At 33.6% G+C, this 17,026-nt stretch overlaps 2 protein-coding genes across 3 annotated transcripts; one reads left to right on the forward strand and one right to left on the reverse strand.

The window, feature by feature from the left end:
* Positions 1 to 464: 464 nt before the first annotated feature.
* Positions 465 to 6,962, reverse strand: LOC148611149 (uncharacterized). Its single transcript, XM_088591327.1, has 2 exons — positions 6,199 to 6,962; positions 465 to 3,541 (listed from the first exon to the last, which is right to left on the reverse strand). The coding sequence occupies exons 1-2, from the start codon at positions 6,848 to 6,850 to the stop codon at positions 2,262 to 2,264; spliced, it is 1,932 nt and encodes a 643-aa protein (XP_088447453.1). The 5' UTR covers positions 6,851 to 6,962; the 3' UTR covers positions 465 to 2,261.
* A 2,219-nt stretch (positions 6,963 to 9,181) lies between these two features.
* Positions 9,182 to 16,862, forward strand: LOC148611150 (pro-neuropeptide Y-like). 2 transcript variants are annotated; one of them, XM_088595275.1, is made up of 4 exons: positions 9,182 to 9,255; positions 12,371 to 12,557; positions 15,750 to 15,802; positions 16,678 to 16,862. In XM_088595275.1, exons 2-4 carry the CDS (start codon positions 12,376 to 12,378, stop codon positions 16,680 to 16,682), a joined length of 240 nt encoding a protein of 79 aa, XP_088451401.1. In that variant the 5' UTR covers positions 9,182 to 9,255; positions 12,371 to 12,375; the 3' UTR covers positions 16,683 to 16,862. The 2 variants fall into 2 exon arrangements, with proteins under 2 accessions (XP_088451401.1, XP_088451400.1); XM_088595274.1 differs by having other exon boundaries at positions 16,683 to 16,862.
* Positions 16,863 to 17,026: the final 164 nt, after the last annotated feature.

Raw genomic sequence — 17,026 nt, forward strand, 5'->3', positions numbered from 1 at the left:
GGTGTGAGTTTTGCCCGTGTGGTAACCTGTAGAAGTTTATTTCTTGGATTTTGGTGGATTACTGTCGCATTAACAATCACACCACAACTCCTATTATTTATATTTATCTCAGTTTTGCGGGTGATAAATGGGTGATCATTGTGTATGTGAGCCCACAGCCTTTTCATCAGTGTTCTCTGGAACTACATTAGACGTATATTTACATTTTTTTTTATCACAGCCACTTGATATTTTGATACGAGCTTTATATACTCTAGTTGTGTCATATCGTGGAATAATATTTTAGATGGAATCAACAGCTGCCTGTTTTATTTTGTTTGATATGTTTTAACAATTTAATAACCAGGGGGTGGGAAGCAGGGTGGTATCCATTTCTTATTTTCCTCTGCGTTTTTCTGTTCTGTACGTAATGTTTTTTTCTTTTGTCTACTTGTTAGATTTATGATTAGAAACAACATTAACAATAAATCTATAGAAATAATGTAACAACAATGATATGATAAACCATGCAGAAAAATTAATCCTATTGCAATGTACATTATACTCGAATATACATGAAGGTAACCAACTTCGGGGACAACCCAGACATTTATATTAAAAAAAAAATCAAAATAGGAGAAGAGAGAAAGTTCTGGTCAAAATTATTATCCAACAAAAGGGAAGATAGAGGTTCTAAATCCCATAACACCCTCTTGATTCGTCACTGCTCTCATTAGACATCAATAGCTCTTTGTTAAAACCCATCCTCAATTTATGAAAATGTCAATTAAGATTTATTAACATCTGTTTTAAGATTACTCTCTTGCATATTGAGTTAAAAAGTGTAATTCATTATCAATCTTCAGTCATTTCAAAAATAATCTTAACTACCACGACAAAGTTGCAAAGCTGGTAACTCTACAAGAATCGAGCAAATTTTAGACTTGTGCATTTAAGTCAAAATCAAATAAATAAAGACTTTCATGGAATCGTCAAGAGGATGTTTTTAGTTTTTAAATGCTTTATTTTGGAACTGGCAATTCGGGCGTTATACAAGTACATGTACAATGTGCAATAATTAAAACAAACAAATAAACAAACAAGTACCAACCCTCTGAAAAAAAAACCAACGGGTACGTAAGGTAAACATCTAATTTTGCTTTTACGAGAGTAAAATAATTTCTACTAGAAAAGAACATTTTAAATAGATTTCAGAAAAAACGCGTGTTATGCAAATTTACTTAGTTTAAACATATTTATTAGTAATTTGCATATTTAAAAATCAAGTTTAAAAAATAAAAAAAAACTTAAAAGTAATGTCACATACACTGGGGAAAAGTATCACATTACACGATGTCAAACGGAAGACTCGTTTCAATTAGAGGGTGTTAGTCCTGGAAGGTCATTTTAACCACAGATCAACACAAAACAATGTATATTTGGCGCACGGCGGGTAACTAGATATAGAAAAATAAATTATGTCAAAATTTAAAAGGAATCATCGAGAGGATCACTATGTTTTTAGTTTTAATATGTTTTTTAGACTGACAACTTGGGCGTTATGCAAATACATGTACGGTACAATATGCAACAATTAAAACAAACTACGTAACCCCCTCCTATAAAAAAATAGGAAAACAAATAACACGGGTAAGGTAACCAGCTAATCTCTGCTTTTACATGAGGAAAATAGTTTCCACTAAAGGAGAGGGATTTCAGAAAAAAAACCACGTGTTACTCTGTCATTAAGTCTGACTCGCGCAAGAAACTCACAAGCGGTTTCACATTAAATGTGAAATGGTGTCACATTTAACGAAATATGTAAGTACACGATGTCAACCTGAAGACATGTTTTAATTAGAGGGTGTTACATAATGTTTATATATTGCACATGTATTAGATGACACTGTGCACTATTACACGAACAAGAAACTTGGAGCTATCATGTTACTATAATCAAATTTGGTTTGCAATATGATCATAAAAGTTAACCTTTCAGAATCTAAATCTAAAACGTTTCCAGTATAAAATTGTTTCAGGTGTACATTTTACACATACAATAATAGGCTTTAATATTCATTACTCTTTTAACTCTTTGGGATATATTTACATGCGTAATATACTGATAATACATATACAGATGTACATGTACATACATGTATATTTGTGAATAAGACAGTATAAATAGTTATTCCAACATCATCAAGTACATATGTATTTGTGAATGTGTTCAGCTAAAACAACGAAACAAATAGTTTTTGTTTGTAGCAAAAAAAAAATCCCTAATTACCAAGGAGATAGCGCAAAATGTGCATAGACCCAGCTGAGTCGCCTACTAACATTAGACCTCTGTTGTCAACGGCGACTGACCAAGGGATATCTATCCAGTCTCTCCCAATCTGGTGATAACGCAGGACCTTCCCGAACTTATCAAGCATGTGAATAGCATTGTTGTTTGAGTCAACAACAATAATGTGGCCGAAATTATCACACACAACATCCATCGGGCAAAACGGGTATTCAGTTTTGATGGTGGGTGGTCCGGTATATATGAATTTAACCATTTCGTTTCTAGTAAACATGATCATTCGACCTTTGTCTTTACTAATCTTGTCCAAAACAACGATCTCCTCGTCTACGCTTTCGTTGACCTTGAAGGGTACGGTGAATAATCGCAGGTCAAGGTTATATGCCATTCGCTTGATAATTTTACCAGTCTTAGCAACTTTAACAAGTTGGCGTTTGCTGTATGGTTTCATTTCTTTTGGATTAGTTGAAATTTTGTCGACGACACAAACCATAACAGAACCGCTGCGGAGAACGTGTATTCCTAACGGATGCAATGGCGATGTGTTGTAGAACGATTCAATTGTTCCATTCAACCGGATGCGTTTAACAGATCTGGTGTCAAAACACGACAGAAAGAGATCCCCAGGTCGTGAAACAGATAGGTCTTTCACACTGAACTCGAAATCAAGTGGTTTTTCGATGCGACCATCGATACCGAAAAGCTGTGCTTGCTTTGTGTTGGAAAGTGTAGAAAACCAAACTTCCGAATGACCGAGCGCAACCATTGTGTGTATAGGTTGACCATCTCCCACTGGAACTGATAAAACTCTGGAAATGTCAAGGTCTCTGCTTATCTCTAATTTGTTATCACCGCGCATGCGCCAAGTAGCTATTGCGTTATCTGGTTCATCCTGCTGTACAGTGTTTCCAAACAAATCCTTCACTCGCTCTTCTGTCGACAGTCCGGCCGTAAATCTTGTCGGTTTTGGATCTTTAATAGCCAGTGTTTTATCGACGTTTGCGACAAGAGTCGTGTACTCATGCTCCGATCTCAAAAGTGCTGTGTCATTGTCGTTGTCAATTGCGTTTTCAATTCGTTGAATGACGTCATTTGTTCGTTCAAGACGATCGCGTAATGTTTCTTTAGAGTGGGAAAATTCATCCAAGTCTTCTTTTTGCTTGCTTTCTATGGAAGCTATGATGCTGTCGCGAATGCGATCTATGTCTTCATGTAGCTGACCTGCTCTCTTATGAATATCGTCTATTGTTTGTTCTGTAATATACAAACACCAGAAAATAATTTGCTATTATTTAAACAACTCTCCCGGCGAGTTTACATTTTTGTTGCCATAAGTAAAGAAAGTCCAGGACTGGACTACTATGTAAGTGATACATTCCACAATCTACAATCGGTACTTCTCGGCCATTTCCACTGCACTAAAAAATAACGAGAAAGCCTGAGGAGTTCCGATTGAAATAATATACAAGAATGCAGAAAAGGAGGGGCCTGAATGTCAAAATTAAATTGAAGCTAGCTGACGTTCGCTAAACAAGTGTGGCCTCAATTCTACATTTTATGAACTTAACATGACCTTACAGAACTCTTGATATTTTTGTAGTTTACCCTTTTACTATGAATATAGACGTGATAAATGTTCTATACGAAGACAAAAAAAAAAAAAGTAATTATCGCACATTTTATTTTTTTAAAATTTTATTTCATATTTTGTTTCATAATAGTGAGTTGCAAAAGATATTACCTATATTACCAGTTTATGTAGCGAAATAACATACCATACATGCATTCTCATTATTATATGAAATTATTTTCTTGATTTCTCTACGTTTTTCATAATAATAGGGAGAGAACCTCAATGGTGTCCTATATATCTATGTATCTGAAACAACGTTCTGTCTGAAAAGACAAGTAATTAGAAAGTTTAACGTAGACCAAGAGCGGATGTATGTTCTAGGAAGTCTCGCAAATTCTCGCTGATAGCTGAACCAATGGGAATTTAAGAATTCCTATAACACACGTTGTGCGCCTGTGTTGAATAACCCTGCTTTTCATTGGCATTATCAAAACTGTGCGCGACGTTAATGGCTAAAAATGAAGAGTTATTATAACAAAACTGAAAAACCAAAGAAAACAGTCAAAAGAAATAATCAAAAAGGAAAGTTCTTTTAACATATGATAATATCAAGGGAAAACCAGAAAGTTGGAAATCAGCGAAGTAACCCTGACTTCGTACTGGTATTTCCGATAAAAATGATGGGTAAAACCAGGTTTGTTAGCGAGCTTAACTCCGCTCCCATTACGATTAATTATTTTCGGTATACACGTACATGTACATACTGCTTTTAGTTGAGTGTGGTTTAGATTACCACGAAGAAAGACAATCGCCCGAAACGAGCGGGTGGTATCTGAATTGAATGTACTAAATATAAATTCTGACGCAATTAGGCACTTTTACGAAAGTTTTTTTGTGTCATAATGACAGCATTTATATGTATACTCGCTGGCATGAATAGGACAATAATAATATCCTTTGTGTCATGAAAATATTAGTTCAAAGGAAGCATTGCGATCTGGAAATTTATTATGCTAGGCGATTCGATCAAATGGGGAACAGGATATCATTTTGAACATTTCTTGTCTAAATTTTGTTACAACAAAAGAAATTTCCTATAACTCACGGAATTGTAGTATCGATCGTTACTTTGTGAACAAGCCAAATTATTTTCAGTTTCACTTTCCACTTCTAGTTTATTTTTATGTTACTTCAGTACGTAGGAGCAACTCTTTCGCTGTACCTGTGTATAATGATATTTTGGGGCCAGCTGCGGCCTGGCCTGTTGTATGAGGGTTCCCTCGTCGTTCATTGAAAACCAATGGGTTGCCATGGGCTGACATTTTCATCCCAGTGGGGCTGTTTGACATATACGCCATACCTTTTCTCTTATATTTTATCGGTTTTTTTACAATATAAGAAAGTTGTCTTAAAAGTTGACAATCTCATAATTTCAAATGACGTTTACAAGTCGGTAAAACGCAAAGAACTAACTGAGCTGTTGTTGTAAGTTAGTAGTATCCAGCCTACATTAAGTTTTACGATTTCTAATGAAGCAATTTTAGAGTGAGGCTTCATTCGGTGTGCATGAACATCCTTCTATAATTAGGCTGATGGCAAATGTCATTCCTTATCGGGCCAATAGAGAAAAGTTAACGACGTTTTCACTTTGATGAAGATATCATTTTTTCCGTGATCATTGCATGATGTTAGTGACCACTCATTTCATTATATTCCGTAGACATTATGAGGATTCCTAAGATCAAATGTGAGTTTGCCGCATGTGTTTATAATGAACAGCTAATTAATTTGACAGCTCTTTCAGAACACAAAATCAGTATTATTATATCTTTCTTGTTACTCAAATATCTTTGTAAAAGGCCGGTATCATGATTTAATCAAAATCCTCACTTTCTTCATTCTTCAAGCAGAGATCTGATTGTAAGTGAGTTTGGAACGGTCTTGTTTGTTTACTCAGAGAACTTACACATTACCTGTATTTGTTTCACTTTTGAAAATGGTTATTGGATGAATCAAGATGATCGCACAGTTACGTATTCGTCTGATACTGTGTACGATTTTCATACTTATCTCGTTAAAATACCATCACGGTATAAACTATCGGTGCTTTTATAATACGTACAATATATAATGTATACACATTCATGGATACCTAACATTTGCAGAAATCGAACATTTAAGCTTATATTTTCAAACAATGAATGTATTTAGGCTTCATCTACAGACCAACATACGCGTATCCGTTCGTATAGTAAGCAATAAATACGCTTCCAGCACTTTTACTACATTAGTTTATACATAAATTGATGACATTCCTATAATAAACTTAGGTTTTTACCTGTTTTGATGTTATACTGCTCTTCGGAGACTCCCATGCTGTTAAAAGCTGTTTCCAACTCGTCATGGTAGAATGTTTTAACTGAACCTAAGATCGAGTGAAGATGGCCTTTTAGTCTCGTTCCCGCTTCCTCGATACTCACGAACTGATGGCGTTGATGAACCTCTACAATGCACTCACTACAAACAATCTTATTGCATTCTACACAATGGAGCTGGATGTCTTTCGTTGGGTGACGTTGGCACTTGCTGTATTTCCCTCGCGGAGTGTTTCCGTAGTCAATGCGAACTGTCGCATCGCGATCGCTCTGGTTTTTAGGTCTGGTCGTGCTTCTCTGCGTATTTTTTGGAGAATTTTCTGTAACCTGCAGTGGAGATTTCGGCATTTCTGGTGAGCTCATCTTAGCTAAGTCCAAAGCCAAGTCCGGAGTTTCTGATTCAGTTTCAAGAATTTCCGTGAAGTTGTGTTTTACGTTGGTAACGGTCGTCGTGTGGCTTGTTCTACATTTTTCACAGAAGTATTTCTTACAAGGTTGGCACAAGTACTTTGCTTTCACTTCATCCGTGCAAACTGAACATACATACACCGGTTTTGGTGTATGTACCTTCGAAGATGTGTTCGATTCCGACTTTTCCGAAAGCGCAGACATCATCTTGTCCTTCTTCCCCCCAAAATGTTATTTATACATGTAAGTGCTAGGTTCACGACGAAAGTATTTATTCTTTACCATTTTACTTGACATTGTCTACTAAAGACAATAGAAATTTAAATGAACTAAACAATTCAACCAGTTCTATTTGTTTAAAACATATCTAACAAAACAAAAACAAAAGAAAATTGGGATCCGTGAAGTGGTGTATGTTGACGGAAGAGGGTATACGGAATACAATAAACGCGAATGAATAAAATAATATGTAAAATAAAATAAAATGTTTGAAACTATATATGGTGTTATAAATAATAGCCATGCACTGATAACACATTACGTATTTTTTCTGTTTTTTTTTTTTTGGGGGGGGGAGTGAGAGATCTGCTTCAATAAAATCTCCCATTTTTGTTCCGGTGGGTGTCTTTAAACAAAGGCTAGTCCACAGATAGCGTTTGCATTCCACATTTCAAAAGGTCCATTGAACCATTGAAAACGTATAATCAATTTAAATGTAGTTGCCTATTATATTAAATCATATTACATTTAAAAAAAAAAGACTCTTTTAGAAAAATTAACAAAACAAAAAAAAACACTGCAGGAAAATTAAAAACAAATAACAGAAAAGCAGCTTCATTTGCATGAGAATTTAACTTTCATTTTATATATACATGTACATGTAAAAAAATACAATATACAACATTAAAACGGCAATATTGTACAGCTTAGCTGACCGACTTTTAGGGGGGGGGCTGGACTTGATTGGACAGTTCTAACATTACTTGGAATTTTCAGACCATTATCTTTCCTGTTTCACCTTGATCCGATGAAGCAGTGTAGCGAATACACATTGTAGACGTTTATTATATATACCGCGTATATTAAAAAAGCTTCTTCGTGTTGCCGTGTTCTTATAATAAAGTTCAGTGCTTACCCTACACTAAGGTAATTTAATTATTGAAAGGCAAAAGGAAGGTTTTGCATCGTAAATTGGAGGAAATTCTGATACAGCAATATTAATATACATGTATTACTATTTTCAAGGAATTAAATATATAGATTACTGTATCTTGCTATTTTGTAATGAACCTTGGAATTTCTTTAAGTTTTTCTCCTCTTATTTCATACTAGTATTTTTACATAGATTTTCTTACAAATAATTCTTTTTTAAATTATTATTGAATTAAATATTATTTTTTCGACACCCATGTACTCCCCTAACTGTCACACATATACATGTATCCCTTAGGGACCATCGGTCTGCCAAGACAAATCAAATATCTCTTAGAGGCCATCGGTCCCTGTCAGGACAAAAAAAGGAGATCGATGAATATTACATGTACCAGATTAATCAAAATCGTTTCAATTGATTTACCATATCGATTATTTAGAGTAGTTTTGCCTTTCAATTATGCACATGTGTGGATATACATCAAAACTACACAATTTTACATTTCTTTAAATTGCTAAATATCTATGATATCGGTAAGAACTACATGTATTTCCTATAGTCGTATAATGTACATGAATGTATTAATCAAATTTAGGGCAAGCTTACCTCCAAAGGCACCCCTTTTGGCCATAATACATGTATTTGGTTTTACGACAAAAAATGGATTTTATTTGTAATTATAGGAAAGTGCTTATTTACATTTATACGTGTATCTAAATATTGCTATTATATGTTAATAGAGAGAGCGTTTCTTGTATGCAATCCTGTTGTGACTGAACTCACTAATGCAGAGTTTTTGGGATTTCATTTCATTCATAACAGTTTGTTGATGTTGTTGGTAATTTTTTTTGCAGTTGTTGTTTGGGGATATTAGCTGCTATTTTTTTGTTGATGTTTTTTTCTTCCATCCCCTCCGTACGTAAAGCAGGTGACGCTAAACAAGTTGTTTTCATTACTATTCTTATACAACGTGCATTTCATTGTGGCCTTTACGTCAGTCTAAGCTACCGAAGGCGTCCTTATTCAAAGCATGAATCTGGAAAAGACACCTAGGTGTCAATCAGACTAACAGCTTCTAAACAATAATTAGCAAACGAACGAATGAAAATTGTTCTCGCCACAGTTAATTTTACAACTAACATCTGTTGATAGCATTTTAAACAAAGGGTGGAAATTGCTCTGCCACACCCCATTATACACGAGTCTTTAAAAATACAATGATCTACATACGAAAATTGAATATATATTAAGTTTACATAGCAATGCAGTAATTGCTTACACGACTTGCAACAAATTTAAATAAACTATTAGTATTTCTACGAGATATATTCTTCTCTCCTGCAAGTGACAGATGCTTGAGGAAGACTAGATATATAAGTGAATATATACAAAGCTACGGCCACAAGGGTCAGTCAAACGGTTTGGAGTGAAAGTGTCTAGAGAATTCTGAACTGTAACGGTAGGTTATTTTTTTTAAATAATTAATTGTCTATAATTATGTAATTATGATAAAATAAGTTCGGACGTCAAAACTTATTTAAAGAAAAACAATTAATAGCGTATTACTTTATTTTAAGTGGGAATAATTTCATACAGATAAATGGGGAAAAAGATGTTCTATATAACGAATGCATTTGCAATAATAAAAATGAATCAGGTCATAATAAGATTTCCTATTACTGGTATTATTTATTACATATCCCATTTACATATGAAGACACGGTAACTTTGTTTTCATTGTATTCTCTTTTCAATGTTGTGTAACACCCCAAAGCGTAAAGCATCTGAGGCTAGTAATTTTTGACGAACGTTTTTATTTAGCAAAATGAAAAACAGGATAAGATGCATGCACACGTATTTATTACATGCAGAACAACCCTTGTTACATGTATGTTATGATAGAGAGAAGCCAAGTATGCTAACCACAGCTATTACTATTATAATAATTCGTTTTCATTCTTGATTTTTTCATTGATTTTAAAACCCGTTAGATTGTCAGTAGTTAACAACAATCGTAGATTATTCTAAATGATAAGTGTCAGTCCCTGTAAGAATCTGGCAGTCGGTAAAACATGGTATAAAACAACCATTTTGATAGTAAAATTTGACTATTTGCACAATCAGAATCAAGGAAAACAGACAAAAGTTTCCATATCATGCTGGACCATTGAGTTATAATTTCATAAAAAATGCACTGAACTGAAAATGAACATTTCAAGGGCAGATAACTCTGTCAAAATCCTAATTTTTCTAAGATTCTATTGAAAAAATTCTGATCGAATCCAGTGATGCAGAAATCAAATAATGGTCTTTTAAAATAGAGAAAGTACCCTTGAGTGACATTTTAATTTCAGATCGCCCGGTTTTGACATGCATGTTTCTGATTTTTCCCATTTTGCCTGATTCTTACAAACACTTACACTTAATATTTAAGCTCATACTTGAAGCACCAATTGATATTCAGTGAGGCACCACTAACAGAAAAAAAGTGATACAAGGTTCAAAAAAACAATCTAAATACGTCATATTTTTACGTAACTAAAGTCCTTTCGGTATAATGTTCTGCATTTAGGAGGAAACCACAGTTTACATTTATATCCCTCTTAAATCGACCAAATCAGGAACCATAAATCTTGCATGGGTCCAACTTCTTGTGAAATGAATATAATTATTGTCTCAACAGTGAAACAACCACATGGCAAACTAAGATGATATAGTCCGTTTGAGGTTTATAAAATCTTTAAAACAATATTTTTTAAGAAATTCGTTTGTCAAAATATTGTAACTTTCCTACTGCAGATACTTTTCTATAGTACATACGAACTCTTGAAAATATTTGCCGAATTTTATCTTAACAAACAAGTCATATTCATAATAGGCTTACTGTAATTTCAATTTCAAATAATTATTTTCGTTCCTCATTGTTTGCCCAAGTATTGGAAGGCCTATTCAGGTACATAACTGAGTAATGCGACATGAACTCATTTAAATGTCTATAGATGGCAAATGACTATCACAAAAAAAAACCAAAAAAAAAAAAAAAAAAACAATCATGCTTTCCATTTACATATACATGCATAATCATATTATTTAACTGACCTAACTATGCTATATGTTGTATGTAGTCCGACCACATGCATTTTGAACTAATATTTACGTCAGACATTCAAACAACCGTTCAAACATTCAAACAGACGAAAAAAAATGCATTAAACTTAGTGGTAATTTCTTTAAGTTCGGTTATTCTGAAAATGTTCATCAGAGTAAGTACGCACTATAGAAAAGAAAATTCAGTTTAAAAAAAAATGAACATTTCAAAATTATTTTCGAAGACTTATCAAACCAAACTGTGCGCATGGGGTAATTGAAAATTTGAAAAAAAAATAGCAAGACCGTCAAAAAAATATGCAACTCGACAAACAAGTTCAGAAGTTTTAGTAGAAGTATACATTTTAAAAAATGTAAGGATTGACATTATTGTAGATACAAAGGGGTGCAATCCATAGACAAAACTATGCTGGGAATGACAAACAGACAAACAGACGGCAAACATACATATCATATGCCATATGAAGTAGTCAGACTGATATAAATTTGTTGATATAAGAACCGTCAAGCATAAGCCTGAATACTACATTGAACTTGAAAGTAAACATTTACATATAAAAAAGATTCATTTAAAAATATATCTTGAAAACGGATATAAAATTTACTACAAGTACATCTGTCGGGCATGAACATTTCAATTTCATTGTCCCAACAGGTTAAAAAATATCCATAAAAAATTTTCTCAGGTGCCGTTAAAACTATCCGGATAAGTACGTAAGAACATGTGGTCGTAAAGGTTTTCACGTGTCGCCAAAATTAACAATATTGATGGTTGTTGCTAAAAATACTCATTTCAAAATGTCATGCAATATGGAGATAGAAATAAGTACAATAAGGAATGATGTATATTGAATATGACAAACTTTTGCGACCTTCGCTGACATTTCTAGTTCATGCAGTCACATACGAATATAAGCATTTAAAATGTTTCGCATAAATGCATAGATATAGCATGTGCGTCAGTTCCTAATCCTTGAGGTTAATTTCTACTTTATATTTCCGTCTTAATAGAAAACACAATTGGTTCATTGCAGTTTATCACAGTTTATGGTTTTTAGATAGAACCTTTGTCGATTGAGAGAAAGGTTTATTGGTTGTTAATCCTTTGGTAGAATGGTAGGATTTGTTACAAATAAAATTGCGCGACATTTCGTTTACATGTTTAATGAGAAGTTATGACTGGTCAAAAGAGTAAACCAAAAACTCTTGCAAATGTTCAAAACAATCTGTCAAAGCACACTAAGGACATTCTCCGTTGTCTTGTGCTTCAGATTTGATTTTTGCAGACAATATTAAAAGTCTGAGCTAACCCAGCACTCTATCTGACAGCGCGGACAGTTTGATAACCGTCCGATGTCAGAACAAACTTCCGTATGTATTTAATAAAATCAAAAAAGGCCTGTCCTTAGGAAGATTAGGAAGAATTGCACGAAATATCTGATTGTCTTTTTGCTTCTTTTTTTTAGATAATATGCAAAAATACATCCTTGCCATATATGCTGTTATTGTAACATTACTCGTTATCAACCACGTCGCTGGATACGATGCCATGCTGCGCCCTCCGACAAAACCAGCCGTTTTCAGATCACCACAGCAGCTACGACAATATTTAAAAGCATTAAATGATTTTTACGCAATAGTTGGAAGACCAAGGTAAGCGATAATTACTTACACAATATACATTGTACATAAGACAATTTTTAGCAAAGTCCAAAAGCATTTCACGAATTATGCTGCCTAAACACATGTATTTCAACATATTTGATATTTTCTTAAATTGTCTATCAAGTGCAGATGACAACCCTTCTATGTATCATACGAAAATAGAAACGCCAAAAACTAAGAGAAGAATGTAAAAAAAGAGCAATAGAAGTGATGTCTGAGAGACCACTAAGGATCATATGTTCTAAGTTTTATACATGTAAGGGTAAACGTAAGGCATGAAGCTGCAAATAATTTGTCTCCCTTAAGCAAATGAATTTCATGGAGGAAAAGGGAAATAGTATCACATTGAAAGTAGAGAGAATGAGCAGACATGTGGAGAAGAAAAGGGGGCGTGCATTAGGCACCGACCATTTTTAATCGTGAGGGGACGTAAGGTGTCTGGGATTTGATGTCAAATAAGAATTTTTATTGGAATCTCAAAAATTTTATAATTCAAGAGCAACCGAAACCAATATCTTAACTTGACAATCTGCCTTAATTAGCAATGAGAAAAATAAACAATCACTATTTTTAGTTTTCCAATGTATAAGGAAAAAAAAAACTCAAAAAAAATATTTGGAACATATATTTTTTTTGTCAAAAAGATACAATGTAACAGCCCCACCCGTCGCCAATAAAATGGTCGGCGCCTTACTAAAAGGCTCGGATGTGAAATAAAACGAATTGACTAAAATTTATAATTACAGAGTTTCAGCCCCTCTGAAAAATCAGAACATTATTTGTGCTTCAACTTCCTCAGTATGCTGTCTGATGGTTTCTATACCTCTTACGTGAAAGAATAATCAAGGGAACCAAGATTCATGAGCACCGACATATAAATATTGACTACTGACTGAGTTGTCATTTAAACCAATCTGTAACTAACATATTTACTGGGTAACAAATATCATTTCTTATGGTTTAGTCGCTGAGATATATAATATTTCAAAGACTTATAATGATTTGCCAATCATAGAAATAATATTTTATGTAAAAGTCGTACGGAGCACATGTTCGTGGGATGTTATGTTAAGTTAGGCATTTCTTTTTGGTGAAAACTGTTTTTGTTTTTTTTTTTTTGTATCAGCCAGGTTTAAATTTTCATTTTACACTTTGCTGAAATTTGGAGTAATTAAAAAAAGAAATCCTAGACCACCCTCTCAATATAAAATTTGCGGCGCCTTACACCTCTGACACCCACAGTACTACTGTTTTTTAACCCCGTTCTTTTGTACAGCATTGACTAGTGTTCTTACCTTGTGGAATGTCACATAGTATTACGTTACGTTAAAATACGCCCCTGCGACGAAGTGAAATTAAAACGTCTTTCATACATGTATCTTTGGCATTTTTGAATTACTCATTATCACCTCTCTCAATTAAATATTTTTTTTTTTTTCGAATTTTAAAATGGTTATTTGTCTTATTTATAAGCCGTGCCACGTTTTCTATCTGTGCCCCAGGTGGTGGAATAGGGTACCCCTGGTGTTTTACATGCTGGGATTGTCAGGCTATACTACGGAAAACCTGACCGCAAACCATAGTAGTGTACCGTGTTGGGAAGGATGCCACGTTCCTCGCACGTTAAAAAAACCTACTGTGGTATTCTCCCGGAGTAGGAACCATAGGGCTCCGCCACAGAAGGCTAGATTGGCCGACCCTACCCATGGCAATCAAAATTTGTCGACCCCATTATCCTTGTGTCCCATGCCAATTTTCAGTTCATCATCATTTCATGTTCATTTTATCATCCACTTCATGTTCATCGCCTGAATAGCTGAAATATTGCTGCTCGGGCGTTAAACGCCAACAAACAAACAAACAAACACATTTTCTGTTCTTTCTAATGATGTCATTTGAATATACAACATGTAGTTACACGTCGTACCTACTCTGATATTGTAGTGATGTACTACCATGCCTTTAAGCTCTTGGATATACTTAGTTTATCTATAATAATAATGACCTCTACTGATCTAAATATGTTGGATTTTTATTTTTACATATGTTTTGATGGTACACGTTTTTGTCTTTTTCATAGTAATTGGTCATTCATGTTTCTATATATCTAAATTTAATTGGATATTATCCTATTTCTCAGGAAAATATTGTTAATGTGGTGCCACATTTGGACAAAAACGAGGAATAGCCAAGAAATCTAAACTGAATAAATTTCTGAACCGCTCCCCCAATATAAAATTTCTGTATCCGCTGTTAAATTTTGATAGTAATCCCCAAGACTAATTTTTATTTATTTACGTGAAATTTCTGTCGTTTTTACAGCATAATCACTTGTAGTGTCGATTGAGTTGTTCTACACATCTCAATACTGTGACCCGTTAGGTTATTAACAAATAAATATATTAAAAAAAATATACTAAGTAATGAATGTGTTTTATTGAAAAAAAATCATCATGGCTGCTTAAATGACGTAGAGGTTAATAGAGTCTGTAAATTACGCATCTGAGACAAATTTACACTTTCTGACATTACAAATGTGATAAAAACGCATTAAAATTACCGTATTTACACTAGGAAAAACAACGTAATTTGTGCCTGTGTTGTCGTTTCCTAGTAGTAAAAACTAGTAATAACGTTATTGTTACCAAACAGAGAAAACCAGGTTCACTGACATATAAGACAAAGCATTTGTTATTGTATTCATTAAAGAGATTTACGCGCTGATTAATTCTTTTTTTTTGTGAAACCGCCAAATATCTCAAAATCGGCTCCTATTGTGAGTCATTTTGGTTTGAAAAGTTGTTTCGGAGTTTTGGCGTGTATTAACTCAGTCTGTTTTCCTTGAATAAGTTTTTAATTTGTGTTTTCACTATGTGTTATTTGTCTTTACGTGTTTTGTCATTACATATATGTAGTTCGAACATCTTTGTTTTTCCAATTACAAGAACTTCGTAAGTTTTCTATGTATTTAGTATATACTCACAGTAAATTATGTATATATTTATCAAACTTGTCTATGTATTTTCAATTCAAGTTACGACATGTGTTCACTGAATTAGAAAATTTTCTTTTAATATGCACGTGATATTTCTTTAATTTTACTCCATACAAATATACAAGACTGATTTCGATCTGTTGAATATATGTTGTTTTTTACCAATACATTTGTTTGAACTTCAGATTTGGAAAACGGGGATATGAATCTGATTATTTTGGTTCCGATGCTGCTGATGGTAAGCAATTATTGCATTGATATAATACTATAAAAAATTAATGATTAGAACCACTAAATGTCTTATTACAAAATAATCAGAAACACACATTTTTTTCGAAAAGCAAAGAAGTTGAGAAATATGTATAAAAAAAAATAAGAAGAAAAACAAAACAAAAACAAAAATGTTGTATAAAACCGAAATGGGGTGGACCACAATATTGGACATCGATAAAGCGGTTAATTTACGTGAACATGTATAAAGTTTTGTTGTAGGTATTGTACATATTTGAGCTGAAGTCTTAAAAAAAAATCAAGAAAAATGGGCAACAAAATATTTTCGTATTTCGTAAACTGAATAAATCAGGTCATGTAGAAACTTTTTATTTCTAGGGCGTACATATCAAAATCAGCAAGGAATACCGCGAACAATTTAATCTGGTATTGGCATATTTGTCTATTCGATCAGTAGAAGTAACTCGGGGGTTATTGTAAACAATAGAAGATGCCAAACGCATTTCTTTTTGCACATGGCGAGACTGATTGCCGAAGGCGGTGTTACTGGGCTCTTGGTGTGGTTATCACATACCACTTCATCAAATCGTGATTTGTTTATTATAAATATAATTATTGGATGGCAGTGCTGTCTTTCATGCTTGTTCAGATCAGTTGATTAAGACTGGGGTGGCTGAATGTCGTTAACAGATTTCTAATTTACAATTGTAAAGCTAACCATGCCTGAAGTTTTCTATGTCATGTATTAAAACAATTACATTCTACTCGACCCAAAATGTCTTCAACCCCGTGCCATTTATGGTAACATAAACGTTTAATCGCTTTCTTCATCATCTATGTATAAAAAAAAAACAGTGTCCTAACTTTACAATTTTTCGTTAGAATAGGTTTTGGAAGATCATCCGAAGACGAAGGATATTCTTTCTGAAGACAGCTGGAAGATGGAAGATATTGAAAACAGTTGGAAAATGTTGAATATTCTTTCTGAAAACAGCTGGTTTTACAGTTCCAGATTATTTGTTACAGGTGTTAGAAACTGGTTATGTTCTTCTAATAAATTTTTATAAACTCAGCATTTGTTCTGTGGTAATATCAAATGAGTACATCATATCAAATGTTTTTGTTTCGCAACGCAAGAAAAACAAATAGTTTATACATGTATATAATATGATTAATTGTCGCTATATAAACTTTACTTTCATTTTATGAAATTCTTTTTTTGGAGGTTGCC

Source organism: Perna viridis, chromosome 7 (genome assembly GCF_037379345.1).
Source record: "Perna viridis isolate PV_CMFRI_1.1 ecotype Kerala chromosome 7, ASM3737934v1, whole genome shotgun sequence".
Classification (NCBI taxonomy): domain Eukaryota; kingdom Metazoa; phylum Mollusca; class Bivalvia; order Mytilida; family Mytilidae; genus Perna; species Perna viridis.